Source organism: Lonchura striata, chromosome 9, assembly GCF_046129695.1.
Source record: "Lonchura striata isolate bLonStr1 chromosome 9, bLonStr1.mat, whole genome shotgun sequence".
In the NCBI taxonomy this organism is placed as follows: Eukaryota; Metazoa; Chordata; class Aves; order Passeriformes; family Estrildidae; genus Lonchura; species Lonchura striata.
In genome coordinates, this window is record NC_134611.1 from 750862 (window position 1) to 777315 (window position 26454).

The 26454-nt window shown below is 49.2% G+C and overlaps 1 protein-coding gene across 1 annotated transcript in view; it reads right to left on the bottom strand.

Annotated features, from left to right (window-relative positions):
- Positions 1-26454, bottom strand: part of PRRX1 (paired related homeobox 1) — a 37876-nt gene that overhangs the window by 6757 nt on the left and 4665 nt on the right. The window contains exon 2 of the mRNA XM_021545810.2: positions 514-689. Coding sequence (XP_021401485.1) covers positions 514-689 — 176 coding nt within the window. The remainder of the gene's footprint in view (positions 1-513; positions 690-26454) is intronic.

Consider the following 26454-nt stretch of genomic DNA (forward strand, 5'->3'; position numbering starts at 1 on the left):
TCCATGGCTCAAACTCAAAATCACAGCTGTTTGCAGCTGCCTGCCAGGGTCTAAAATGCTTCTGACCAAGGCCTGGAACCTCTAAAAATGTCTGAGAGACGTTTTGAGTTCCAGCACCTGGGAACCCGAGGGGTGGCATAATCCTGGTGCCTGCTCTGGCCAAGCCCTTGGGTGAGGGGCTGCCTGAGGGACACGGGCGATGGCAGCAAGGTCTGGCAGTGCTGCCCAACACGCCGTGTTCCACGGTCTGCTTCGACCTGCAGAAGGTGCAGGCCTGCAGGCTGAGAGCTCGAGGCAACATCAGCAGCCTGAGCATCCAACATCTTGGCCATATGGACACACCTGAGCAGGCAGCTGGTGAACGGGGCGGCAGGTCAGGCCTGGCAGTCTCCCTCAAGGCAGGAGCTTGGTGACCCTTGTGTGCCACACAGACCTCAAGGACTTCTGCTGCCTCTCTGGAGAGCCCTGATGATCCCCCAGGTGAGGTGTGCCGGGTGTGAGCCGTGGCATTACCTGAACTCTGGCCTCAGTGAGGTTGACTCTGCGTGCGAGGTCTTCCCGTACGAAGGCGTCGGGGTAGTGTGTCCTCTCAAAGACCCTCTCTAGTGCCTGCAGCTGGCTGCTGTTGAAGGTAGTCCTGTTCCTCCTCTGCTTTCTTTTCTTCTTCTCTTCTGAGTTCAGCTGATCATCTAGGAGAGACAATTGGGGATGTGAAAAGTGAGAAAGCCACGAGAAATCCGCAGCCACGGGGTGAACGACCTCAATGGTTTCAAGAGGGAAAGGGTTTAGGAAGGGGCTTGCACAGTTTTAACCCCACAGGTTAACCACACTCTGTTAGTCCCCACATAAAGAGGAGATGGAAAGTGCACTGATCCCAAGCATTTATTTTTTAATTCCACTGTATAAGACTTGTGCCGGATCTCTTAAGCTACCCCAGGTCTCAGCTTCCTTATCTCTAAAAAGCAGCAAAAAAAAAAAAAAAAAAAAAAAGCCCAAAATGCATCTCCCCACTCCTGAAAATCCCGGAAATCTCTTCTGATGGCAAAGAATCACAAAGCCCTGTTCTCTCTGCTTCAGATTTCCAAGGACTGCTCTGACCGGGACGTAACACAGCTCTCTGGGGTAAGAGCACACTTTTGGACACTGCTAGTGAGGAGCAGCTGTGCCCTCTGCAGCATCCTCCTTGCCTTGCTGAGCCCAGCAAGGTGTTGAACAACCACCCATAAGAGCACATATTCTTTTTCACCTGGTTTGCATTTACTCAGAAATTAATCACCACATCTGCATCATGCCAGCATGTGTGGGGTGCCACCAAAAAATCCACATTACCCTGGGGGAACCTGAGCCAATATTCATGTCAGCATTAAAGTGCATTAATATCTGAATCCATAAAAGTGCATAAGCTAGTGAATCATATTTTAAGTTCATCACTGTACATCTTGGCCCAGGTGACAGTGTCACCACTGAGAGTGCCAGGGCTTGACCTGCTATGTACAGATGGAGAACAACCTCTAAACAGTTACTCCTTTTGCCATGTGCAAATATGACAGCTCCTCTTATCCCCCTCTTCTCCAGGGGGTATGTTAGGCACAGGCTGACAAGGAAATTAGAGTCTGCAATTGCTGTCCTCACCACTTGTTTGTGTTGCTTTTCACAGCCCATCTGGTACCAGTTCCTGCACCTGTACACCTTCAGAGCAAGGCCCATCCATTTGAGAACAAAAGGACATTCCTCTTAAATTAAAGCATGGTTTTCAAATTCCTTCAGGTTTACAATGCCTCCATCCCTAATCCTCCTCCAACAGCCTGATGATCCCCTGAGGATCCTGATGAAGGCTCCTTTCCAGCCTGGGGATCCCTGGGTGCAAGAACACACCCTTGGTTTTTCCATTTCCAAGAGGAAGTGTTTGGAACTAGTTTTTAACAGGAATGCTGAGTTGTAAAGCTGAGCTGGAAAGGGGCTGGCAGAGGCAGGAATGTGCAAGGAAAACAAAGGCATGTAGGAATGAATCAAAGCAGGGCTACAGGTGAATCTATCAGCTCAGGTGGTGGGAAGCAAAGCGGTGGAGCAGAGGGATGGGATTGAACTGCTGCTTGTGCAGAACTCCCTGCACACATTTCTCCCCGCTGGAGGGTTTAACACTGTCCCAGGGTCCATCCCCTATAAAGAAGAAGAAAACCCCTGTGTGTCCCTCTCTTGACTCATCACCAAACCCTTCTCAAAAAGGGTCAGCTATTTCCCCCTGGCTCTGCTGGCAAGTTTCGACATAGCTGTGCTGCTGTGCACCACACAACACAGCAAACAGAGCCTCAGGGCACAAACGTCCCTCCAAATGCCACAAACGCTGCAAGACCAGCTGCTGGAGAGCCCAAAGACAACACGGCCTCCTTTGGAGTTACCCACTTCATGCCATTTTCTAATCTAAACCCTGTCTATGCAGAGCATATGAACAAATCAATCAAAGCCTTTGGGACCCCTTCAGAATCCTATCCAAGCCTCTGAAGCATCATTTCTGCCCAGAACACAACACCCGGCTGGAGGGAACGCGAGTCTGGCCCTTGCTGGGTCCTGCGTGACAGCTACACATGAGGAAGGGTGAGCACATCCCTCTGGGGAGCGAGGAGAAGGGCCAAAGTCTGTAGAACACCGGAGAACAAGAATTCCCCCTGCCAAGCACGTTAGCATAATTTGCCTGGTTTCCTCCCGGCGTAAAGCGAGACGCCAGTGATTCACAGCTCACCTCGTAATTACTGAGCCCAAAACCCAAAAATAGCCGGGCTGGGGGACGGAAAGTGTCCGTGCTGGGTGACTCATGGCTGGGTCACCGCTGCCTCAAGCACCCCAGCCTGGGCTGCCACGGAGCAGGGATGTCAGTCACCCCCTTTTTCCAGGACAGAGCTGCGTGGAGGTGACAGCAAAGCAGGACCTGCCACAGGGAGCCGTGGAATTTTGGGATCTCCTGTCGCCGCACCTCTGGAGCGCGCGAGATCCAAATGTCAACAGGAGCGATGTGGGCAGCAGGGAAAAAAAAAAAATAATAGCAGGATATTAATGCAGAGTAGCACGGGGTTGGTCAATCCTTGTGTCTTGCCATATGCTGCTAAGGAGGGGCTGCACACACCTAAACCCAGCCTGCCTGCCAATGTCATCTTGCTCACAGCGCTCCGGGCTGCCTCCAGCATGTCAGCACCGTGTTCCTTCTTCTCTGACAATGTTTCCTTATCAGGAAACAACCCTGAACCCTGAAAAATGGTATTCCTGAAAAATGGTATTCCTGAAAAATGGTATTCCTAAACAGTGTTGACAGCATGAGTGACTGGAGTCAGCAGAAACGGCGAGGAGAGGGAAACAGCTCTAAAGCTTTTTAGGTAGGTCAGAAGTCTTTCATCAAGGTTCTTTTAATCAGAAAAATTTTCTTACACGAGGCGTTCTCAAAAGCTGAGCGGTGTGCAAATGTGCCTCGCAGAGAGGTCGAAATGTGCATTCTCCTCTCAGGAACCCAGTGCTGGAAAATCTGGGAATTTCATTGCCAAATCCCAGCCTTCCATGCTGGGACCACGTTTCCTGTTTCCACATTTGCGTTTTCCTGTGTTATTTCTACCTTTCCCCATAACTTGCAGGTCCTGGTGTCATACACAAGTGCACCAAAGCATTTTCAAGTGCTCCTAAATGATTCAGCATGAAACACCCTATTCTTTTTTCCTCTTGCAGCGAGGCAGATCCACACTTGCAGACACTGCAATCTGTTCTCCTCACTGCACAATGTCTGTCCCAGTGCCTGTAACTATTGCTGGGGCACTGCTAGGCAGCTCCTCTTGGAATGCCACATTGAAAATTAAAAAAGCCCAATTAAGTTAAAAAAAAATCCAAACATTAAATTAAATTAGATTAAATTAAATTAAATTAAATTGAAAAAAAAATCAGAGTTGAGAATGAAATGCCTACGTAGGAGTTTCAAGATTGGTATTTTTTCATCAATATTTACAACCACAACATATTTTAGATTTCCAGTTTGCAGGAATGCTTGCGCATATTTGCATTCATTCCAGGTCAGAAAAAAGCTAATTTTCAGATGGGATTTACATTGTGTGGGCAGTTTGGAAAAGTTTTGACCAGTTCTATTAAGTCAAGAGCCAGCTATTATAGTTCATTAATCGGATCTGAATCAAAAGTAAACCACTGGATTTAATTAAGGGAGGGACAGAGACACTTAACCACAGTATAATGTATGGTAAGGCAGCAAAGATTTGTCACATCAGTTATAGAAACTGTAAAATAAGAAAGGATTCCAGGAAGAAAATAAGGACTCACACTCTAATCACAACCTTCAAAATAAGAAGCTAACATTTGAACACAGATTTAAGAACAAGCAAGACAAATGATTTCACAGTGGAAAAAAAAAAAAACCCTATAAATTAAAAAGACAACAACTCAAAACCCTTAAAATACAAAAAAAAAAAAAACAAAAAACAAAAAAAACCCCAACAAAACACTGCAAGCAAATGAAAGAGAAAGTTTTATTCAGATTGGTGGAGAAAGAAAGGAAAAGGCAGAATAGAAGGGAAAAGAACATGGTTTTTAATTTGGTTTAAACTTAAATTTCATGAAGCTTGAATAGAAATATTTCTGGGTGTTCCCCCAGCTCTGGGCAGGCTCCTCTCCCCAACATCAGCCATCCAGTTTACAGCCCATCACACACTCCCAGTCCAGTTTTACCCACGCTCTGCTTTGCTTTCGATTCATGACATCCCTCCAAAACATTCCAAGACTTTGCGAGCAGGGCAGCTTTGTCAACTGGCATCATAAAATATCCAAAATCAAAACCCAGACCCGAAATGTTTCATCAAAGCAAAAGCAAGGCTCCAAGCAGAGGAATGGGAACACACGAAACCCACACGGTGACAAAGCCCCACTGATGTGCCACAAGGCTCACTCGCTTTTCCACCCCGCTCCTCCCGAGGGCTCGCTGTCCAGCAGCAGCATCCATTGTCTTTGCAGATGTGAGCAGGGACAGAAGAAGGGCAGGGGCACATAAATGGATAAGATTTCATGCCCAGAGCTGCCTGAAGAATCTTTCTTTCTAAAATCTCCCAGGAGAGAACGAATTCCAGCTCATGCGTATTTCTGCGCGCAAGAAAAGCGTTTCAGAATGGAAACAAGGTTTGACTTCAGGGCACACAAATGTTATGTGGAGAACATGCAAGGACCCCACAGCAGCCAGCACAAGTGAAGGCAATATGGAATGAAGATAACACTTAAATAAAAGTAAATATCTTAAGGTAGGAGACGCCTATTAAGTCATGTCCTTCAGTACAGCAGTGATACCAAGCCCAGTGATAAGTGGTACAAGTACAAGTACAAGTGATAAGAGCAGGTTTTTATTCTGAGTATAGGTCAGACTATAGAGATTTTTAAACTATCATTTTCCTCTCATTACACAACACTAGCTGAGCTTTTTCCCTAACCTCTGCTGCTTGCTTTTTTCCCCTGCACTGTCTTAATGTTCAAATTATTTCAATTACAGAGAAAATGCAAGTATCCAAAGTTCCAGTCTTGTTAAGAGCACCAGGAACACAGAAAAAAAAAATGTAACAAAGAAACAGATGCTCTATTTCCTTTACGAGCCATCTCTTGTGATTATCTCTCAGTCAGGTTCAAGTTTTGCACATAAATAAGAAGTAGTTCTGTGCATGAGCACGAAGCTTCAGGAAGGTGACACCGAGTTTTTCATACCAAACCTGAGTTTTAACATTAAACAGAAAAACATGCATATTTTCAGCGTTACCCGTGGGGCTACAGCAGTTCCTCTCTGAAGTGTCTGCAATGTGGGACCTATCAGGGTGATTTTTAGCTGCCTGCACACAATTACAGATCATTACAGAGCTGTGAACGGCTGCTGCGTGGATAGCAGGGAGAGCCCTCTATCCTTTGAAGGCCTTTTTAATAAATCCCTACTTTATTCCTTTAGCACTGACTAGCCTCTGTTCTAGGTAGCCTCTCAAGGCATCACCCTGTTGCACTTGGCTCTGCCTGCCAGGCTGTCCTTCAGGACAGTGGCCTGAGCAGAGGGAGCTCCCAGCTGCACTGTGGCCAAAGGAGACATTCCCAGGTGGGATTCAAGGCACAGCACAGGCAGTGACTCTTGGTCCCTAGAATGAGGTCTTGGGGTTGTCACTTTCCAGGTGGAGAACCTATAGATGCCTCCAAGCTCCTGAAAAGAGTTTCCAGCATGCAGTCTTCACCCAAACTTGAGTGCAGAGGCTTTCCCCATGTTCTGGTCTGCAGGGATAGGGTCCCATCAAAATCCCAACCTGTCCTCCTCCTGATCCACAGACAGGGCAGCATGAGAAGCCAAGAGCCCTATCCTAAGGCAAAAGTAAGCCAGAACTCCTTTTCAGGGTGGTTTCAGCTCTGGTGCTCTGCCTCTCATCTGGTGGCAACCTGTGGAGCACATGGGCAGTTACAGCAGCTAGGATGTGAGCTTTCTCTAACTACTTCAATGTTCCCACTTGCTGGAGCTGACAGATGAATTATATTTGGGGGGGGGAAAAAAGGAGTAATCATTACCCCATGGAAATCCAGAGAACCTCACTGGAAAGCCTTAACATTAAGTGTTAATTATTGGGAGAACAACATTTGCGGGAGCAGAAGTTTATATCCTCCGCAGAAATTGCTACAAAGCCATGGAAAGTCCCCCTACATCCCACAGACCATTCTGAGTTCTCCTGCAACAGTTCTGCTTTTATATTCACTAGTTTTTCTTCTGGGCATCCTACAGCTCATAAGGCACATGGCTTAGTCCTGCTCTTCTAACAAGCCTTTCCGACGGGTCTTGGGGTCAGAGTGTTCCCATAATACAATAAGCACTGTATGGATCTCATAAGCTCCAAGGCACAGTATGTTATGTGTTTGGAATTCCTTGTATGCTTTTATACTTTGTTTTACATATTGTAATTTTTATATGCATTACCACATTGATCCTTGGAAAATTAATTAAAAAAAAAAAAAAAAACCAAAAAACAACAGACATAATCAAAAGCAAACACATGCATTTAAAAGCCTGCCAGCGGCAAATCATGTTCTGTGAGACTGCACTTTGTAACTGACAAAGAGACCAAACCACCAGGCCATGGCAGAGATCCAGCAGGGTGGATGCACCACGCTCGGGAGGGGACGGGATCCAAGGGGGCTGAGCTCCCCCATGTCCCCCTTCAGATCAGCCCCACGCTGCAGAGACACCGGAGTGGGAATGCACTCGCAGAGCTGCGCCGGCCAAACCCCACCACCAACCCCAAAGTGTCACACCCCGAATGTCCCAGCACAGCACTGAGTGCCACGGTGCCACTGTGACCTCCAGAGCTCCCCGAGAGCCTCTCGGCCTCCACAGCCTCCTCACTGCTTGTGAAGGCTGACCTAGAACAGAGGCTGGAATAAAGAATAAAGCAGGGATTTATTAGGAGGCCTCAAGATAAACCAAAATGATCACAAAATGCACGACCGCACACGGGGTCTCTAACTTTTGTAAGTTCTGGTCCATTTGCATATTGAAGTTCATTGTCCCATTCCAGCTTTAGCCCATGAAGTCCCACCCTGCTTGTTTTTCTCTCTTCAGCCCACGTTGTTTGTGCTCTTGGGCCTGAGATCTGGATCATTTGTCCTTGGTCCCCAGCTGGAGAAGGAATTGTTTTGTCTCCCTGGTCTGTGCAGAGAGCCACCATCCCTTAATATGAAGCCCAGAGCCACACACTAAAGCAGCACAGAATCTGAAAAATAGAAAAGCTAAAACCTGAGGCATCAGTCTGAGATCTGGATCAGTGCTTGAACGCCTGTGAACTCACGGCCTTGCAAGGTCAGGGGTTTGGCTTCCAACACCTCTCCCCATCAGCTCCCGATGTTTCATCTCAGGAATGGCATCAATTCAGCACAGATCAAACTTCCCAACCTCCGCCCTGCTCCATCGGTATCTTCTCACTCCCAAAGATGCCTCTCCACGTTCTTGATCCCCTCCCTGCCGCAGTTCATTCCAGAAAAAAAAGAACAAACCCTTAATAAAAATTTCTCCTTTCCTGGCCAGCACCCTTTCCCTTCCCTTCTCCAAAGACTTGAACAGCCAAGCTGTGGGACACTGCTCCCTTTCATGCACACGTGGTGTGCTCCAAACCAGCACATCAGCTCAGAGTGTCCTCCAGAGCCACCACTGTTGGGCTGTGCAATTAACCCTTTCCATGCAGGAGCAGGCTGAAGCATCAGGAAGGCCAATATCCACATCCACCTGGATGTGCCCCACAGGCTGCCTCAAAGACATCGGCAACAAGCACCACTGCAATTAGGACAGACGGGTTACTAATCTACTTTCCATACTCATATCCCCCTGAAGTGAGCTCCGTGGGGTTACACGTTATGCCAAAGCCACACGGTGTTATTTCCACCTGCTCCCCTGCTGGATTTTCCTAGTGTCCCCTTCTCTTTACGTATCCCCCAGACCCACAGCTTGCCATGAATCATGAACAGGTGGAAGCCGTGAAGCAAAGATCTGGCACCTGAACTCTGGGCAACTCTGCTTTTAATAAATTTATTCTCGCATTTAGAAAAAGTGGCCAAAAAATCGTCATGAACTTCAGCTAGAAAAGCTTTCAACTAAGGAAAATCAGATATTTTTGCAACAAGCTGACTAGTGCAAAAATAAAAAGGAGGGTGAGGGAAGAAAAAAGAAAGGGTTTTTGTGTAGACAGAAAAGAGCTGCTCTGGGGGGGATTTTTTTCCAGTCCACATATCCCTTGCAGATGAACCACTTGGCATTTCAGCTGGCTCATTTCCAAATGCTGTGGCAGCCACAAGAGTCTTGCAAAAACTCCCCAGCAAGCTCCTCTCAGGGGGAAAGACTGACTCAAGCTGAGTGGCTCCATGAGTGTCTGCTCATCCAGGTCCCCACTGTGCTGCTGAGAAGTGCCATTATCCAACAGCCATCCCGACTGGATCTGGAAATTCACTTGCATGGGTGTTTTGCTATGTGGGACCTACACAAACAGACTGATGATGACCAGTGGGATGCACACGCCAGCTGGCTCCTCTGGTAGGCAGGAACACTGCTCCCAATGGATATTTCATCTGTGTATTCCTGGAATATCCAGCACTGCAAAGGGCATGGCATGGAATGGCTGTGCCAGGACCACAGGGCGCCACGGGCCAGGAGCAGGGGAGGCGAGAACGGCGGCGAGAACACGGCAACGGGCTCTCCAAAGGCTGTGCTCCCCTTTCATTAGCATCCAAGAGCAAATGTGTTTCAAGGAAATTGGACCACCACCACCCCTTCCCGAGCAAACTGGACTGGAGCCGCTGCAAAGCTTTACTTAGAAATCCATTTTTTTTTACTGCTAATGGATTTTATGGGTCCCTCTTGATCACAACTGGAAAAACGATGGCATCCAAGGTCCAGAAATAACATAACTTGAGCCTGGCTCTCAGCATCCAGCCCACCTGCCTTTTGCAAGGGCTGAGCATCCCAACCAGGAGCACACTCCTTGGGTGGGGGATAAAGGACCTTAACAGTTGCTGCAGGAGGCAAAGGGATCAGAGCATGTAGGGCATTTTAGAACAACTTTCTCCTTCCCAGGTCCACAGTGAAAACCTGCTCTTCTAAGGAGAAGGGACAAGGAGGCTGCTGTCTGGGAGATTTTTGTTGGACATCCAGCAAAACAGGAAGGCAGATGGGACAGACCATGGGCTCCGGATGCTCCACACCCCAGCTCTGCAGGACGCAAAGGGAAATCAGGCTCAGACCCCTCTCCATCCTCTGCCTCTTCTGGACGGCGAATGCATTTCACATTAGCTAATAAATTGCTACATCTTATGTTTCTTAGCCTGCTGGAATGATGAATATTTTGGAATGTATTTTGAATGGTTCCTTGCCAGAGTGGAACAATCATCCAGAAATCTGAAATCAGAAAGCTGAAGAATGGAAAGCCCTGTCTTTCCAGAGTTCACCGCAGTTTGAAAAGCACAACTCCCAGCAGAGGAGGCAAAATAATGATTATGAGGGTTCCCGTGAATTGAGGCCCACAAAGGATATGTTGGAAATTACAATCCTTAATGTGGAGTAATAATTTTTGCCTCTGGGTGATGAATATATTATAGGACATCTGTTTATTCCTCCCCTTCATGTGCCTGAAATGTCAGATACTCTAACCTGGAGGACTGGACAATTAGGGGTCCTGTGCAGAAATGTGGATAGCTCAGCCACAAAACCCTGCTTTTGGTCTGGTGCAGGGTTAGCAGAAAGCTGCTGCTGCTTTTGCAAAAATTTAACACAATTTAAGCCCTCTAGCTAATGAATCACATCCACTGCCAGACCAGCCACATCCTCACCTAGCCAGCAGCACCTCAAGACCAGCAAAAGGTTGAACAGCTCTCCGAAATCAGTTCACATGCATCATCAGCCACCAGGGCTGAGCCAGCTCAGCACAAACCCCAAGCCTGGATGGAAAGTCTCCATGGATAAAGGAGACCAGAAGTGGTCTGGTCTCACTGGAGCAGCTCCAAGAAATAAGCTTTTCTCTCCCCCATAGAGATGGGCTGTCTAGACACATTGGCAAGGCTGTGCTGCCGAATTTGCAGTGCTGCATCCTTCTCACATCCAGCCTGTCAAATACAGCAAATTCCTGTCCCCCAGCCTGTTAGCATGGGCATTTTTTCAAACTTCCCAGTGTTACTTATGTCCAGAAATGCCATTATGTTTAATGAAAAGTTTTTAAACAGATTTCTCCATACGTGCAGGATGAAATCTTAGATTTTCTTTATCAACCCTCTGGCAAAATAATTTATTATTTCATTAAATATTTTTTGCTAACAACTAAAGTAAAAATAAAGTAAATCGGGTATAAAGTATTTTTAAGCCAAGAAACACTGATATGTGAATATGATTTGCAATGGAAATGTAGGAAAAAATGTTCTCCAAATAATCAAAATACTACTCAAAAAAACCTTTGGGAGTGAGGTGATGTTTTTCACTGGAGAAACAATGTTTAAGAATATTTAGAGAGAGCTTAGCCTCAGGGCCACATTTAACACCGTATGGAAGTGCAGATTTAAACCCATCCACATCAAAACTGCCCTGAAATAAGCAAATTACCTTCCACCAGATTCAAGACCGCAGGGGTGAGATTAGTGTGAGTTACACAATTTCTCCACCCTCAGAGGTCCTCAAAGCAAGCTAGAGGAAGGTGTGCCAGGGCTCGTGTAGGTCAAAAAGCACATGAAAATTCCATATTGCCCTGGAGTAGAGGTGGACTGTCTCTGCTCACAACACATGCAGCAGCCCCATGTCTAGAGGGGTGCAGACAAAAACAAATCACCTCCAAATAAATCACAAATGGGATACATTGGCATTACATTCACGCTGTTGACCTTCACAGCAGAGAAAAGAAAAGAACAGCAAGTAATGAAACCACTTTCAGTGTGTGGTATAAAGGAACACAGAGCAGCTGTTTCATTTCAGCTGCATGCACAAGTGATAGCTGGTGAGTCCTGCAGCCCCATTTCCCACTGCTAGCAGGGCACAGAGCCTCAGGTCACAGAACCTCCCTCAGCCTCACTGTCCTACTGACCCCACACCTGGGACTTAGATTTAGACAGAAGCATCCATGGGATGGGTTTTCTCTCTGCTTCACTGCAGCACCCCTCAAGGGAACTTCAGAAACCACCTCATCCCTAGGAAAGAAAGCCCAGCTGCTCCTGGCTGCTCACAAAAACCTCAAGAGCCTTCAACTTTACTTAGGAAATCTCCACCAAGCTCTCTGGTCCTGTGAGCAAGTGTGCAGGTGGTTCCCTGTCAGAGGTGGCTTCTTCCCTCTCCCTCTCCCTCTCCCTCTCCCTCTCCCTCTCCCTCTCCCTCTCCCTCTCCCTCTCCCTCTCCCTCTCCCTCTCCCTCTCCCTCTCCCTCTCCCTCTCCCTCTCCCTCTCCATGCCGCTCTCCACACATCTCCCAGAAGAGGGGACCAGGGATGGCCAGCTGAATGTCCTCTCTGGCCAGCCCCCGGGCCCAGCCAGGCGCTGGACATGCTGAGCTGGAACCAGGGAGCAGCTGTGAGCAACCAGAGGCTCCTGGCCACGGGCCAGCACTAGCCCAGGTGCCTGTGGGCACGTCCTCCAAGTGGCCCCACAGCCCATCCCACTCCCACCAACTTTCCAGGCTCCCCTGGAACCACAGATTGAATTCAATTCCTTCATGGGAATCCATCAGCATCCTGATGTGCCAACGACTGTACCTACAACCTGGACAGAGCCTGGGTTTTCTGGTACAGGTCAGCTCCAAATGTCCTTCCACCCCAGGCTCGAGGGACACTCAGAGTGGTGCTGGGTGCACTGAAACATCCCCCACGCTGGCCCTGGAAGATGCAAATTGCTACACAAAGCCCACTGCCATGCAGCATGGTGTAACAAAGATCAGAGCACCCAAAGAACCCCAAACCAGCTGGGAGAGAATTAAAGCACGACGGGCTGGTCCTGAAATAGGCTCTCTTTTTCTTTTAAGCACAGCTCATTAAATGTTTGCTGGAAAAACAGAAAAGCATTTTCCACAGAGAGGAGGACATCCAAGAAAAGCCCTTTTGGACATAAATTGGCAAGAGACTCCCAAGCATTTATCTTCAGCATAGAATGTGCTCTGTCAGGAGGGCTGTAACTAACAATACGCTGAAAAACACGCCACAGACTTCCACTGTATTTTATTTGGCACTAAGGGGTTATTCCTCAACACAAAGTATTCGCAACTGGCATCGGTTAAACGAGAAATTACAACCTTCAAAAGACTTATTTAGCATCAGCTGCAGAAAGTATGGAATTTGCCAGGGGCTTTGATGACAACAGATTATTCCCCATAAAACGCTGCAAGCGCGCTCGGCGACAATGCTGGGCACGAGCTGCCGGTCCAGCGGGGGGATTGGGAATTCAGCACTTCCTGCCCCTTCTCAGGAGGCTGCTGCCTGGCTTGGGACTGGCCATATCCCTCTCCTCAACTCTCCAGCTCGCTGCCAAGCTCAGCCACAGGGCTTGGGACACAGCGAGCTGGCTCCTTGCTAAGCTGATGGCTGCTAAGCTCTAAGCAGGCTGCAAAGATACCCCGAGCTCATTCGCCCCACAGCTCGTTAACTTTAAGAGGAATATGAGGGAAACCTCCCATTCCTCCAGTCTGGATGGTCAGCTGGGATAGACTGAGGTCAACAGCGTGGAGGTTTGGGAGCTCCATCACCTCCTGATCCTGCACAACTCAGCCACAAGCCAGGACAAAAGGCAGCCTCCCTTCCCTGTTCCTGGATTATTCCCACCTCCCTGGGAGGAGGAAAGAGCTCTGCCACCAAACTCCTCAAGCCCTCAAGCTTTTTTTCCACTCAGGCTCTGGAAAAGGAGAGCTCCAAGCTGGGAATTCCTGCTGGTGTTTGCTCGGGATGAATGCGGGGTGCACACAGGAGCCTGGGGAAGGGAAAGGCCATCGCTGGCTGCCTGCACTGCACCGGGGCTATCTTTAGTTAACCTGGAAAAAGTGACAGGGATTCTCACAGTCCAGAAACAGTCTCCACCCTGGCTCTCAAAGGGGGCTCCAGAGAGGTCAGCCTGAGCTCTGTTTTCCTGCCACAAACCTGGAGCCTGCTCGGTAAAACATTCACATCCCTCTGCTTGGCAAAAGCTTTTCTGTTTCCTACACCAGACCTACAGAGACAGGGGTTTATTGGGCAGATGCCCTTTGTCTACCTTGTCCTGGAAGGAGATTTAGCCATCCACAGGACTTGTGCAGCACCAAAAGAGAAGAAAGGGGAAAACAAGTCCTTTTGCAGGCAGCTGCAGCCTGTGGCATGCAGCCTGCCCACTCCAGCACCTGTAAAACCCAGACCACACCAGTTAACCCCTGCTCCTGCAAGGCCAGCAATTGTCACCTGGCTTCAAATTCAGTGTGTCTGTGAGTCTTTCCAGGACTGGGGAGAAGGGAGAGCTTTGCCATGGTTGTGCCACTCAGAGCTGTTCATGCACAGCAGGAGCAGCCAGAGCAGGACCAACCTAAATATTCACGCGTGCTAAGCTGGATCCTCCCAAAACTGTGCTCCTGCCCCCGCTGGAGATCAGCATCGACACAGGCTCCAGACTGGCTGTGCCTTCTCTCGCTGCATTCTCTGCTCCTTTTTAACCTTAAAGCTGGCCGAGTCTCACCCTTCCGCCGTCCACGCACTGGCAGAGTTGTGCTTTTTTCAGCCCAGGTTTTAACACAACCCCAGAATCTGAATCCTACAATAAAAATAAAATAGATAATTAAAAGCCACGATCCTTCAAGGAGTCACAGCAGCGCTGAGAGTGGGCTTTGCTCTTGCTGTGCTGGCGTGGCACATTCAGGTAGTAAGTGACAGTGTTCCCATAAAGGCTCTGGGCACTCTGTTTCGTGAAGCAGGCAAAAGCCAGCATCCTGGCAGTAATGGCCTGTCATTAGTCAGTTGTTTTGTTTTAAAAGCTGAAGTGTGTCAGTTAAATCCTCCTGCAGAGCCAGGTGTTGCTCTAGCCACTCCCAGTCGGGCACAGAACTAAAGGCTGAAACACTCAACTTGAGACAATGCACAGGAAAATCTCAGCCATTTCCCGGCCCACAAGTCAGATGGCAATTTCTATAGGGCAGAGCCTGGAAAGCAGACCCTGGAGTCCTCTAGAGGAAAAAAAAGGCCTTTTAATTTGCTCTCCCAAGCCAACATCATCAGATGAGTGTCCCGGAATCCTGTTTTATTTCCCAACCTCTGACGGGAAGCAGCGCATCCAGCCGCTGTCATCCGCTGCCACGGATCCTGCCCAGCTCACAGCGACCACTCCCAGCTCACACTCTGCTTTTACTCACCAGATGGTTTAAGTGCCCCCTGATGAACAGAGACACTTTCCTGAATCAAAACCAACAGGAAGAAAACCCCAAGTCTCCACGCAAAGTAAACCCAAGTTGCATTTCAACCAAATCAGGTCCCAGCATTAGAAGCCTTACAGGAGCTGGAGATGAAAACCTCCTTTTAAGCTGGAAAACTTATCCCTGGTGAAGGATGGATGAGTTACTAAAACAAATATTACATTTGGTTCTGACTAACAGGACTCTGCTCAGGGGAGCTGAAGTACTCCCAAAGATTATCATTTATGCAGAGCTGACTTCAAGTCCTCTTGCTTGCTGAGCCCAGGCTGTGATACAAACTACAGATTTCTTCCACAAACCTCTTCTGTTGGTCAGGCATTTGCTTCTCAGTTGTTCTGGCAGTTTTATGGAATGTACCACCTGGGCACAGAGGTGATAAAACACCAAACCCCTCAGTCCTGGGCATGGGTTGTAGCCTTTCCTCGTTACCTGCCAGCCTATGGCCAAAATCAGGTGTCCCATCCTCAGTGCCTGCCCCAGGAGCCCTGCTGCTGCACTCCTCCAGAGCCATGCCCACAGAGAAGGCCACCCTAATCCCAGATCTGCCCCATAGCTCCACCAACACTGGCTGAAACAGGCCAGGCTGTCCCAGAACAACACCAAATCCCTGCAACTGCCCAGACAGCTTTGGGGAGTCCTGTCCCAGCAGGCAGCCCTGGTTACTGGGACCAGCCTGTCTCACTTCCACCTACTCCCCATGCTTCCAGTTTTCACACAGAAATGGCTTTGACTTCTCTGAAATCATCAGAGGAAATAAGGAAATCATTGTCAAAGGCTTGAAACCCAAACACTTTAGAAGCTGCTACTGATAGTAACCAAAGGGCTTAGAGGAGGGAAAATGCCTCCTGTTTGCTCGAGCAGAGATGCTGCTGCTGCACCATCTCCCGCTGTGCGTCTTGCCCTTAAACTGCAAAATCAAAAAAGAGGGAAAAGCTGCTGGAAAACCCTATCAAAGATCTGTCCCTCTCTCCTGGCTTCCCACCCTCCCTGCTCCCTGTGCTGGCTGAGCTCAGGGCCGGCTGTGCCTTGCTCAAAGCCCTCTGAAGCAGCCACAAGGACACAAGGACACAAGGACACAAGGACACAAGGACACAAGGACACAAGGACATAAGGACATCCTCTCCTCGGGGATGTGTGGCAAGCAGGAGAGAGGCAGCAATGGAGAAGAAGCCATGGGGCAGAGCTCACAGGAGCTGGGTGTTCGGAGAGCAGGGGGTGCCCTCAAATCCCAAATCCCTCGAGCTGCCTTCCAGAAGGGCAGCCCAGCTTTCCCAGCTGGTTTCAACTGGCTCACCAGGGGAAATGCTTACAATGCAATGCACTCTTTGCCTCTGACCTCATGGCAGTTTTTGAGGAATTGGCCAGTTTCAACCGTGTTTTGACCATTTGAACAGAAATCGTGAAGGTAATTCAGCTCCTATTAGTTTTTTGAAAACTTGGTGGCTCAGTAAAAAGAAAGACGATTATTAATGTCAGCAGAAAAGACCAAGCAGCTGGGTGAGCCCAAGCTTTTACAAGACACAGGAACCCAGAGTCTCACACTGCTGCTCTAACAGAACAAAGGAAAATGCCAGCAGAGCTCAGCCCAGGTTGCTCCATGGGCATCCCTGGAGGTGCACAGTGGCAGGAGCAGCACTGCCACCTCCACATAACCCCCCCACCACCTTCCTGGTCAGACCAGCACTGGAGGAGCTGACTGAGCAGACCAAGCTCCAGATTTTGGTGTTTTTAACTACGAATTGTGGAGAAAGCCGAGATGGAGATGATTGGGAGTGCAGCATCACCTATACCTGTGTGCCATGCAGGGAGGGAATGCATCCCCCGCTTTGGGGGGACACTGGCCACCCCACCCCGGCCATCCGTGTTCCAGACCCCGCTGCCACAGACCTTCCTGTGGGCTTGGGCCAGTAGATGGCACCAGAAGAGCAGAAAAGCCCCTCTGCATCTCCCACATCTCCCGCAGCACCATCCCTGCCCAGCGCGCAGGGCACGGGGCACTGGCACCAACCCATGCTTGCCAGCTCTCCATTTTAAAAGCCTGTTCAGAGCTGACTTCCTCGGGGCTTCGAAAGCTCTACCGCACAAAATCCGGGAGGAAAAAAAAGAGATTTCAAACTAAGAGATACCCTGCCTTTTGGAGGCTTGGAGGCTTTTAAAATCTCTCTCTCTCTTTTTTTTTTTTTTTTTTCCTCCTGCAACTCAGATGCTACTTTTAAACGAAACACAGAAACAAAGTATTTACCCAATGCATCTGCTTTCTCCATAATTGTTTCAATTTCGAGAAGGCTTCCCCTATCCGGCCAGAACTAACAGAAGTTCTCTGCCTGCTGCATTCAAACGGGGTCTGCATTTCTTGATGTAGAAGCAATTCACTTGAGAGGTGCTGGGCTACATTTTCAGATAGGAAGGTCCTCTTCTCTTTGGCTCTTGTGACTGTCAACAAACACTGTTAGAGGACAGACCAGTGCTGCTCCCCCAGCAGCTTCTGCTGTCAGCTAATGACAACATCCCTGACTCCAGCGGGTTGAGCATCACCTCAACCCTCTCAAAACAAGCAACAGGACAGGCTGAGGCCAGGGTGGGCATTTTCCCCAGGAGGTACTCACCTCTCTCTTGCACACCAGGTGTGCAAGAATTTTTCTCTTTACAAAGAAGATGCCCCAAAAGAGAATCCTGCAGCAAATTCCATCCACATCAGAGAGTTAAGAATGATCCTATTCCCATTCCTACCTTGTGGTACCTCCTGATCATCAAGGTGAAAACCCCTGTTTTCAGAAGGACCTGGGCAAAGATGATGGTGGTCTCCAGGGATGGTCTCTGCAGGACAGACAGGATTCTCCCAGTCCCTGTGTCAGCTGTGACATGTAACCAGATGTATGTGGGCACTACGTGGTGGCAGCCAACACCCTGGAGCTGCAGCCATGGCTCTGCCTGTGGCAGGTCTCATGTGCTAAGGGAGGCACCAGGATTGATTCAGAAGCTTAAATCCTGCTTGGAGGATCTGGGACAAATTCTGAGACCACCTGAATTTTCACACCCAGACTGAGTTTTGAACATGGCTCAGCCTAGCAAAGTTTTAAAGCAGTATTTTGATCTTTCCCCCACATCCCCGTTATTAATCATACCAAAGGAAAGTGTAATTTCTCCAAACCAAACCATTTGCCAAACCATTTCTCGGCACATTTTTTACTTAATGTCCCTTCTAGGAACAGAGCACATTTGGAAACCTCCATGACTTGTGCTCCTTGGCCAGCAGCACATCCGTGACCACATGTCCACAAACACCGAGCATGGCTGGAAAATGACCATGGCAGCCAGGTGGAGAAAGGCTCCCACTGCCATGGGCTCAGTGCTGGAGCAGAGAACCAGCCACGAGGGCTTTGTTTTATGAAGCTGCCTGGAAGAGGTGCCCTTCTGCAGCTCTTTGGGCATTCCTGGTCTAGCAGCTCTTTCCCTGCTGGTGACAACTGAATGGGCAGCAGAGTGTGGATGCAGGGGACGGGCGACTGCTCTGATCATCCCGACCCTGCAAACCCTTCTGCTCCCTTCCCTTGGTGCCAGCCCTGCACAGCCACCTCTGATCCCCCCCCCAGGAGCTCACCCCACCACTTCAGAGATGCTCTGCACGAGGATGCTGAGCACATTTATCCCTCTTCCCACCACTGATTAGATTTGCAGCTCTCCCTGTTTTCCTCATTTTTCCTGGAGCTGGCAGGGTTGCAGCTACAGGAGGAACTGCTCACTCAGAGCCTCAACCTGGCCAGGAATAGCAGAAATCACACACTGTGTGAAGGCTTGTTGCCTTCAGAGCTGCAGTGAACTCCAAAGAGGTCCTGAAATACAAGAGAAAGTTGGGCTATTCCCGTGGCTGATGTTTGCCCTTCACAGCCCTGCAGAGGCTTTCCTATCTCTGCTATTCCTAACAGTGGGATTTTGGAGAGGGGATTGTCCCATAACTGTGTGGCAGCTGGCTCACATAAGGGCCTGAGTTATGATCAGAGATGAGGACATTGCTTTCCTGTTGTGTTTCTTGCTATGTTTTGGTTCAAACCTGTAAACAGACTCGTACCAAGTGGATCTGTGTTGTCCATCTGGTCCTGTGTTCTGATTTCCTGGCAGGAGCATCCCTGACATGGGATCGTGCAGCACAGCTCCTGTCCCTCAGCCAGAGCCCAGCTCCTCAGTTTCTGTGTGAGACTCAGCCATAGCATTTCACCCAGTCACCCCACTGCTGAGACCAATAATTCATGCCTGACAAAAGCTGCTCTTCCAAAAGGGCTTCCAGACATTCATGGATGCAGCAGCCAGTGCTCTCCTTTGGAGTTATTGCTAGTGATTACACAGCATCTCACAGCTAAAAAATGTGTTTCCTACCTCCTCTGAATGCATGTCTGGCTTTTGCTCACAGCCACTGGCTCTTATTCCACCTTTTTCTGATAGATTAAAGAGAGGAGGGAGAAAGACTTCTACCTCAAAAGTCACAGAAATGTGGATTTCACTCCATTATCACAAGTGTCTGGAAGAACCCTTGCCACTGCGTGTCCCAAAAGGGACAGTGATCCCTCACACAATCTAAAGTGCTCCCACTAAAGTGGGACAATCTAAAGTGCTCCCACTCAGAATGGAGACCAGGGAAGCAGAGCAGAGAGCAAAGTCCTTCTGAGGATTCCTGGGGAGCAGCACCATGGGGTGTAGCAAGAGAGGCAGGGAGAACAGGGAGCCTGGCATCACAAAGCAAGAAAACCAGGATTCAGAGCCAGCTCCACGCAGAGTTCTTCACCCCCCCCAGAACAAGGCATCCCCTTCATTTGCTGTGACCTCCTCCAGACATCGGCTCTCTCTGGTCAGGGGAACACACAAAATGCACAAAGGCAAAAGTGAACCCATCCAGACTGATGAAGGGCAGCTTTCTGGGGTGGTTTTCCTGCTAACCACATCCCAGTTTTTCTTTTCCATCATTCCATCCAGTGACTGTGACCCTTCCCCATCCACACTCAGCTCAATGGGTGCCTCCTGCCCCACAGGCATCCCAGCTGAACACGGCACAGCAACCTGGAATGTGGGGGAAATTCAGAGGCAGCATCATTGTGCTGGCCAGAACAGATGAATCTCAGGATTAAACAAGTCCCCACTAAAGTCATGCAGCCACTGAAACTTGGGAGGATTCCCTTCCCAAAGTAGGATGAGCTCTACGCTGTTTATTCCTTGACATGTTTGTCTCCATCACATCTGTGACTGAAGTCTCTTCCAAGGTTTCCTTATCCTCTCTGGACCTGGGATGATTTCCCTACTGCCTCACATCTGCAATGGCAGTAGGTGGGCTTGGAATTCAGTTCATACCTGAGCCTGAGCACCTCTTCCTTCCTTGTAAACTGGAGCTGGAGCTCTCTTTACATCTTCTCTGGACCCTTTCGGACTCAGTTTGCACCTTCCTTGACACACAGAGCCCACCTGGAGGCCTCCCCAGGGCTGAGCAGCACAGGGACAAGATGCCCCACAAACCAGGCAAAGCTGTAGGACGTGCTGGGGGTGAAAAACATCTGTCTCTCATAAAGATGTGGCGTTCTGCATTGAGCAGGAGAGCTGGTCCAAGGCCAGACAAGCAGATTTGCAAAAGGCATGGATCCACAGCACTCCAACAGAGCCTCTTTGCTCCCAGCTCATCCCCCCTGGCACTTGACACCAGCAGATCCCATGCTGCCCTCCTTTCCAGGGAGAAACACTGCACTGTGACATGGGGAATTCTCTGTGATCTCACCAGAGGAACATGGGCAACCTCTTCCCTCAGCAAGCCAAACTTCTCTGCTGGGAATCACTGGTGGAGACGAGAGGGATCCACCCTGCCAGGGCTCCCCTGGGGGAGCAGCTCCCCGCAGCTGGAGGGCTTGGCTGGTGGCAGGGCATTGAGCAGGAGGGTTTGCACCAAAATAGGCCATTAGTGAGGACGTGGGGCTCTGCATTCTTCTCCAGGCCCTGCATTTTCCTAACGGGAATGCCTCAGAAAACCCAGTGGGGGGGAAAGAGGAATTTACAGTTCCCTTCCAAAAACCAGCCTTTGTTTGTTTGATCGTTTTTTTAAATGATCGAGTAACTTGTGAATACATTTTCTGATGATTCCCACATCCTCCCAGCTGGAGAACGGTTCATGAACAGACTCCAAGCTCTGTAAATGAGCTTGTTAGTCATAAGTCTTCAAACAGGCTTGATAAACAACTTTCAGCCTGCAGGATATTCATCAACCATTCTGTCTGCCCGGTCTCCTGACACTAATTTATTATTTACAATGAGAGATCCCTCTCCTAAATCACAGGTGATTTTTTTTTTTTTTACTGATTAGTTGATTTAAAAAAAAAAAATGAGGAGAAACAATGAAAAACAAATCACAAACAAGCATAGTGCTGCAAGCACTTATTCCTGAGCAGTCCTCCTAGTTTCCATGACACGTATCAGAAGTTTTCCAAATGAAACAAACTGTAAGTAACCATCTTTTTTGGCCAAGCATCAAGAGCAGGCTGTAGCCAAGAAAAAGAGTGTGACCATCCCAACGAGCCGCTGGGAATTGCACTGCCTGCCACCAAACACTCCAGGGACCTTCCAGCTGATCAGCACGTGCTGCTCCTTGCATCCCTTGGGCTTCTGGAGAGCCCAGGCACTCAAGATGTTCAGGAGATTCACATCCACGTGCAGAAACCTAAACCTGAAAGCCATCCCAGCCCACAGGTGGGATCACACTGCAAACAGCTCTGGCCTCAAGGGCATGGGGTGCACTCAGGAGCATCCGAGCATCAGGTGGGTTCCCTGCAGGAACAAACCTTGCTGAGCGTACTCCAGGTCTTGGAAAGGCATATTCTCAATGCTAACTCCACAAAGACAAGCAGATGAAATAGCAGTTTGCTGGGGATGGTGCAGAAGGAGGAGAATCTTCCCAAACTACTGTTTAAGACAAGCTCTTACATTACACACATTGCCAGAAAATTCCAAAGGCCCAGTGCTGTACCCAGTTATATTGGCAGGAAAACTGAGGCATGGCAAAGTGATCCTGAGAGGGAGCATAGAGTAAAACAGACCTCAGGATTCTGTGGCCAACACACAAAGGTGTATTTAAGCAACAAAAGTCGGGCTGGGTCATCCAGTCTGATGTTTGGAGGAAGAAAAGCCCTTCTGTCCAGCTGAGATTTTGAGTGCAAACCTTTTCTAGCTGGCTGCTCCCAGCACCAGCACACACCTGACCCTAAAAAGCTGCCCTACAGTTCTCCCAAGTGGAGCAGCCCTCTCTGCCTGGGGGCTGCCCTGTGTGTGTGCATCAAACCCACGCTGTGCTTCCACCACCACCTCAGCTCAGACTGACAGAGTCCCATCAGCAGTCACAGTAAAGGCACCAGGACGCAGAGCTTGGCTCTGGGCTGCTCTTGAGAGCTTTTTTCCCTCTCCCTCAGTGTGAAATCACAAACACAACTGCTCTGACAAGCTCAAGCACTCAGAACTGGACACGCAGTGCTACCAGCCCGTGCCTACAGCCAGCCTTCCCTGGGACACAGCCTTCCTGGTTCACAGGACCCATCCATCCCAAGCAGGAACTGTGGGCTGGGTTCACAAACCCCTGCTCTGTGCCTTCCACCCAGGCTAGAGGTGAGGCTGCTGGCAGGACAACCAGCACAAAGCTACCAGGACTTGGGGCCACAAGTTGGGAGAGTGCTCTAAAGCTCCATGGGAAACCAGCCCTGTGGGGACAGCAGCTGCCTGCAGAGCCACCAGCAAGGCCAGCCCTTTGCAGCAGCAGCCCCAGAGCATTAACACTCTGTTTTCACTGTTATGGCTCAGGCACTTTTCCCTTTTAAGTCCAACACATCCCCACCGAGCCTCGTTGCAGCTGAGCTGACACGGGGAGAAGTGACAGCTCTTTGAAAGCTGCAAGCATCCCTAGTTTTTTTGGTGGTTTCTTTTTGGTTTTTTTTTTTTTTTTTTTAAATGTGGATCATATTAGTGACACTTCCAAAAAAGAAGATGATTTCCAGAGGCACTGAGCAGGTCTGGAGGGCCCTGCTGGCACACGGGCTGCAGCTCAGCCCAGCTCTCCCACCACTCACTCAGCAGAACAAACCCCAGAGCAGACACACCACTCCAGCCCCCAGGAGCTCTAAACCTACTCAGCCTTCATAGCTCCAACACTATCCTGAGAGGGCTGGCAGCTGCTTGGATCTGCCTTCTGCAGCCACCCACCCTTGCTCCATCAGCACCGGGCACCCTGCTTTGATCCCAGTGCCCTGCTGCTCTCTTCAGAGCCCAATTCCATTTTCCTTTTCCAAGCCTGCCCACTCAGCAGCTGCTGTTGGCAATTCCCTCTTGCCCCAGACTGGCAGGACCACGGGGAACTTTGATTTTGCTTTGGTCAGGGAGGCCAGAGGAGAAGTTCATCTGCTGGTGGGCTCAGAGCAGGAAGCAGTGTCCCCAAGCTGCTGATGAGCTCCAGCTCTCGGTGCAAAAGAAGTTTTGCTGCCTGAGCAGATCATCAAGACGTGGAGAGGGTCCCAGCCAGATCTTGAGCGTCTCTTTGGATCTTTGCCCTGCCCAGCAGTCTTGCTGACTGGCTGGAGTTTCTCCTGTAGGAAAATTTCTCTAGCCAGAATGGGGGAAAACTTGGGTGGAATATGAACTGGATGCTGCAATAGGATGTAGTGATTTGTTAAGAGCACAGCTGGCTCCCTTTGCCTCTCATCTAACCTTCCCTTCCAGGAACACGAGGCACCAGCATGTCCTGGGCTGCCACCCCAAGGCAAACGTTCACTTCACATGGGCACGTATGAAATCCAGACTGTCTGGGACAGTGCTTTAAACACTGGTGTAACCTTTTCTCAGCCCCTGAAGGTGAGAGAGGAGCCCAGAACGCCATGTAAGCTGAAATAGATGCTCCCTGGCTTGCTCATCAGGCCTCTCTTCCCTCTTGGCCTTCACAGACTCATCCTTGCAGGTGCCAGGCTTTCCACTGCAGGAGGTGGCCCTCAGCTTCGGCACCACTGCTCCCTTCCCTTCTCAGCCAGAAGCCTCCAGACACTCTCACTTGAAAGCAACTTCTTTTTCAGTGATGCCCCAAGTGCCAGCAGGCAGGCAGGGCAGCTCTGCTGAGCTCCCGTGCCTAGAGATCAGCTGGGCCCAGCAGGAACAGTGCAGGAAGGGAAACACAGGTTGGGAACACAGCACAGGTTTCCAGGGCAAACCTGCATTTACAATGCAAAGGTGAGCAGGGCCGTGAAAAACTTCAAATTATCTCCAGTCAAGGAATGAAGTGGATGGAATTCTTCCCCGTGAGGCCCTGGCACAGGCTGCCCACAGAAGATGGGGCTGCCCCTGGATCCTGCAAGTGTCCAAGGACAGGCTGGACAGGGCTGGCAGCACCCTTGGATGGTGGAAGGTGTCAGGGTTGGAACTGGAGGCTCCTCCAACCCAAACCATTCTGGAATTCCATAAAACCAATCATAGCTGAAAAGCCCCTGAGGTGCTGAGGAGCTCTGGGAGCTGTGCTGGCCCTGAACAATGGGAAAACTGTCCCAACACAGGGTAACAAAGGACAAATCCCTACATTGCACGGCTGGTGGCACCTACATCTACATGTGTGTGAGTTTCCACTGAGTCTGTAACACAGAGCCTCTCTAGAGACCTGCAGTGGGTAGGAAAAGGCTGGGCTTCTGCTGCATCTCCCCCTCAGGAGGAGGCACTGCTGCCATCCTTCTCCATGCCCTCCAGGCTGCCAGAAAACCTGCTGGGATTTCACCCCTCCTCTGAGCTGCCTGCTCTCCCACCAGAGCAGCCAGCAGGTTCTCAAGGTATTTTCCACATGCAGCGACCAAACAACAGGTTTTTCTTGGGGGAACCAGTCTAAAAAACTGCTCCACCACCCAAGCAGGAGCTGAAGCCTTTCTGTACCTGCATGTAAAGCCAAGAGGACAGAGCCGTGGACAACAGCTCCTCCAGACAGACCGTGATGAGTCTCGCTCCGAATCTCCATAATCCGCCCCAAAATCCAAGCCTCCTTTAGGAAAGGCGAGCAGGGTGGGGAACCAGCAGTGCAGTGATTCATCCTCCCCAGAAACAGAGGCCCAAGTCTGGAATACTGTGACACTTGGTAAATATTCGTGATGTACTTCATTATGCAACAGAGGCCCAGCAGGAACACAGCTCCCTCAGGGCTACTTAATAGGGGTTTCAAAAACGATTAAATATATCATAAACAACTCGCAACCAGGAATAAACACCTATAATCCCATCAAGTCATTCTGGTGGTGTCAAAAACCATGGGAGTCAACTCGGTTACCGGGGGCAAAAATAAAAATACATCCCCGAAGGAATTACAGTCCTGCAATTCTGTGCCTGCCTTGTCAAAAACCCAACTCTCCCAGCCCCTCCTGCTTCTGCTCTGTCCGTGCTCTTGCTCTTTTCCTTTCAGGCTTCCTCACATCACAGACTTTGCTGCATTCTGCACTTCTGCCGAGAGGCAAAAGGATCGAGCTCCCGACTGCAGACAGCAAAACCGTTCCATGCCCGCACAAAAATACTCCACTGGCCGAAAAAAATATCTTTTCTTGCGTGACTCAAGGCCGCTGGTCAGGTCTTCAAACACTAATACTCATCAACTGGCACACACATAAGTGGTCCATTGAATCACATGCAGTGACTCGTGTGAGTAAGGCCTGCACAAATTAACCCTGAGATAATATTTTCCCATGCAATCACTGCTTTATACAGCATCAAAAAGATGGAAAATAGACCGGCTAGCAGTGGAAACTCAGTGCAGATGACAGAAAGCTGATGTTCATTAAAAGCATTCAAGCAGTTTAGACCAAACCTTTCAGTTTTATGAGAGATTTCAAAATCTAATTTTCATGGAAATGTTTTCATTACATTAAGAAGGGGGAAGGAGGGAAAGTAAAAACCTTCGGCAAAATCTTTTTCAAATTAAAAAGTTGGAAGCTCTGAGTGGATGGATTGAAAACACAAATACCATCAGCAAATTATGAGACCATGAGAACCAGGAAGCAAAACTGATTATGATCAAAAAAAAGTGAAATTCACAAACAAATAGAAGTTTCTTTTCACCCATCAAAAGGAAAAGCACTCACAAACAGAGCCAGCTCCCTCCTCTACATTCACATGGCTCTTTTTTCTTTGTTAATAACAGTACCTTGACCACTTTCATTTATTTCTTTGTGCCTTTTTGCTTTTTAAGACTCCAGATATGTGACAGAGCCACATTTCCACCTTCTGTCTTTGTCCAGAAGCTGCAGAAATTTAAGTAACAAACACAAAACGCTTTCCCACTTCAAACTGCAGGATTCAGGGAGGCAAGAAAAATATCTGACACTGCGATACTCGCTGCGATAACCACGCATCTGCCAGCCTGAGGCCAAAATGAGATAGATATGCCCAAGGAACATAAATGGAAAGGAGTTAATCAAACTTCTAACAACTACTTGGTGTTTATTATCTGTTACTCAACCTTTAGTCAAGCGAGCTCTCCTCAAAGCCTTGAG